This window comes from Cucurbita moschata, unplaced genomic scaffold, assembly GCF_002738365.1.
Source record: "Cucurbita moschata cultivar Rifu unplaced genomic scaffold, Cmos_1.0 Cmo_Scf00005, whole genome shotgun sequence".
Taxonomy (NCBI): domain Eukaryota; kingdom Viridiplantae; phylum Streptophyta; class Magnoliopsida; order Cucurbitales; family Cucurbitaceae; genus Cucurbita; species Cucurbita moschata.
In genome coordinates this window covers 1,615,826-1,618,723 of record NW_019268521.1, presented here as the reverse complement: position 1 = coordinate 1,618,723, position 2,898 = coordinate 1,615,826, and the positions used below count along the sequence as shown (strand labels likewise).

At 38.2% G+C, this 2,898-nt stretch overlaps 1 protein-coding gene across 1 annotated transcript; it reads left to right on the top strand.

Annotated features, from left to right (window-relative positions):
* Window positions 1-1,243: 1,243 nt before the first annotated feature.
* On the top strand, window positions 1,244-2,898 carry LOC111443547 (fasciclin-like arabinogalactan protein 1). The gene has a single exon (XM_023081402.1). It carries the CDS (start codon window positions 1,322-1,324, stop codon window positions 2,567-2,569), a length of 1,248 nt encoding a protein of 415 aa, XP_022937170.1. The 5' UTR covers window positions 1,244-1,321; the 3' UTR covers window positions 2,570-2,898.

The following is a 2,898-nucleotide window of genomic DNA, read 5'->3' as shown; positions in this document are numbered from 1 at the left end:
TTCTATGCTTGTGATTGCGGTCTTGTTTTTTCTATTTTAATTTTAATTTTAATTAATTATATACTTTTCGTGCTGGTTAATGTTTTCGTGTAACAGATGCTTAATGCCACGTGATTTGTTTCAAAATCTCCCCTTTAACAGCCTTATTCTTTATTTTATTTTTGTCAGAATTTTTATTATTATTACTTTTTATTTAATTTATTCTCTTCCAAAAAGTTATTTTCATTATATATATAATATTTTAAGTATTAAAAAAATAGTTTTTAAACTTAATTAATTACGATATTATTCACTAAAAAGGTTGGATTATTCCAATGAAATTATATTCACTAAAAATTTAGCCTTTTTAATTAATCATTAAAAAGTTACTATATAATTTATTATTATTATTATTATTAATTTTATTTCTTAATTTTGATTTATGACCGTTAATTTAAATTAAGATTATTATTACTATATTTAAAACAATATTATTTGAATTTGCTCGAGTCAATAATGATCCATTATAACCTGAAACGTATATAGTATATTTGTTGAATAGTATGGAATATATCTATTTAGACTCTCGGTTAATTTACCCTCTAAGCACAATAATGTATAAATTTTTTGTAGATTCTCGGGTGTACCTGAGCTGGAATGGATTGAAAAAATCTTTTAGACTAACCCGAATTTCGAGTTGGTAACCACAACCTAATCCAACCCTTTATTTTTAGGTTGGGTTAGGCTGAGTTGTCGGGTTGTTATAATTTTTTTAATTATTTAAAATATATATTACGTTTATAACTAAAAATTCATAAAGTTAAAATATCAAACATTCACAAGTCACAACGCATCATTAACGTTGATTACAAACGTCAAATATTTTAAATCTGTAGGTAGAGTTGGATTGGGTCGCGTCGTAACGAGTCGGATTGACCCCGCCCTAAAACTATCAACCCAGAAACTAAATCAAATTTTCGATTTTAAAAAATTTCAACCCGACCCAAATCGGAAAAAATGTAACTCGACCCATTTTTTATAATTTGGATTGAGTTATCGAGTCACATGAACACTCCTAATAAATTCATTATTGTTAATTTTTATATATATATTATATATAAAAGTGAGAAAAAAAAAGAAATTGGAGTGGCATTGGTCGTAATAATCTCCATTTCTGAGCCCAAGTTGTTATTATAAACCCTCAATTCCTCTCTGTGGTCCCCATCTTCTTCCTCCAATTCCCAATTATATTTTATCGCCATTGTTTATCTGTATTCTGCACTTTGCACCAACTCCCAGAAATTCAGCCCTCTCTCTCTCTCTCTCGCTCTTCCGATTCATAATGCAGCAGCTCCGCCGCGGCGCGGCTGTCGGGACATTGGTCCTCGCCGTCGTTCTTCTCGTGATCTCTGCAGCTACGGCTCACAACATCACGAAGATTCTAGCGGAGCACCCGGAGTTCTCCACCTTCAACCACTACTTGACCACCACTCACCTGGCAGCGGAGATCAACCAGAGAACCACAATCACTGTCTGCGTCGTAGACAACTCCGCCATGTCCGATCTCTTGTCTAAGCACCTCTCCATTTTCTCCGTTAAGAACACTCTCTCGCTCCATGTCCTCCTTGACTACTTTGGAGCCAAGAAGCTTCACCAGATCACCAATGGCACTGCTCTTGCTGCGACTATGTTCCAAGCTACTGGCACTGCTCCTGGTGCTTCCGGTTTCGTCAATATCACCGATCTTAAAGGCGGGAAGGTAGGGTTTGCTCTTCAGGATAGTGAGGACATTGATGCGATGTATGTGAAATCTGTGGAGGAGATTCCATACAATATCTCTGTGATTCAGATCAGTAAGATCTTGCCGTCGGAAGTGGCGGAGGCTCCAACTCCGTCTCCGAGTGAGATGAATTTGACCGGTTTAATGTCCGCTCACGGTTGCAAGATCTTCGCCGAAACTCTTCAGGCTTCCGATGCTGCAAAGACGTTTCAGGACAACGCAATCGGTGGATTGACGGTTTTCTGTCCTCTCGATGACGTTTTCAAGGCATTTCTGCCTAAGTTCAAGAACTTGACAGCCGCCGGAAAGATCTCTTTGCTCGAATACCACGGTTTACCTGTATACATGTCAATGTCCATGCTCAAATCCAACAATGGCGTCATGAACACCTTAGCCACCGACGGTGCCAACAAGTTCGATTTCGTCGTGCAAAACGACGGCGAAGTAGTCACTCTCCAAACTAAAGTCGTAACCGCCAAGGTCACCGGCACGCTTCTCGACGAGCAACCAGTGGCGATCTACACGATCGACAAAGTTCTAAAGCCAAGAGAGCTCTTCAAGAAGGAGGCTCCAACTCCAGCACCAGCACCAGCGCCAGAGGAAGACAAACCTGCCGACGCACCAAAGTCTCATTCTCGTCGCCACAAAGGCCCTCCGGCTCCTGCTGCTGACTCACCAGCAGATGCGCCATCTGACGACGACGACGATGCAGCAGATCAGACAGCGGACGGTAATGGCGTAGCGAAACTTGACGCATGGAGATTCGTTTTGGCCGGAATTTCAGGATTGGCCGTTCATCTTCTACTGTAAGGTCATCTTCTTCCCCATCTCGCCGGCCCTAGTTTTTTTCCCCCCTTATCTTTAGTTTTCTTTTTTTAATATAATTTTTACGTTATTTTTGGGACTTGCAATAATTATTTTTCAGTTAAAAAAAATTTGAAATTGGTTGTAGTAAATTTCTGTGCAAGGTGTTTGTTTGTTTATTTATTTATTTTATTTTAGTTTTGGAAGGTAAGAGATTTTTGAACGGCTGTGATTGATTTGGTTTTATGAGTGGAAGTTTGAGTATGATTATTGTTGTTAATCACTTAATTAATTAATGTAAATGTCTGTTATCATTGTGATTTGCTAATATTTAA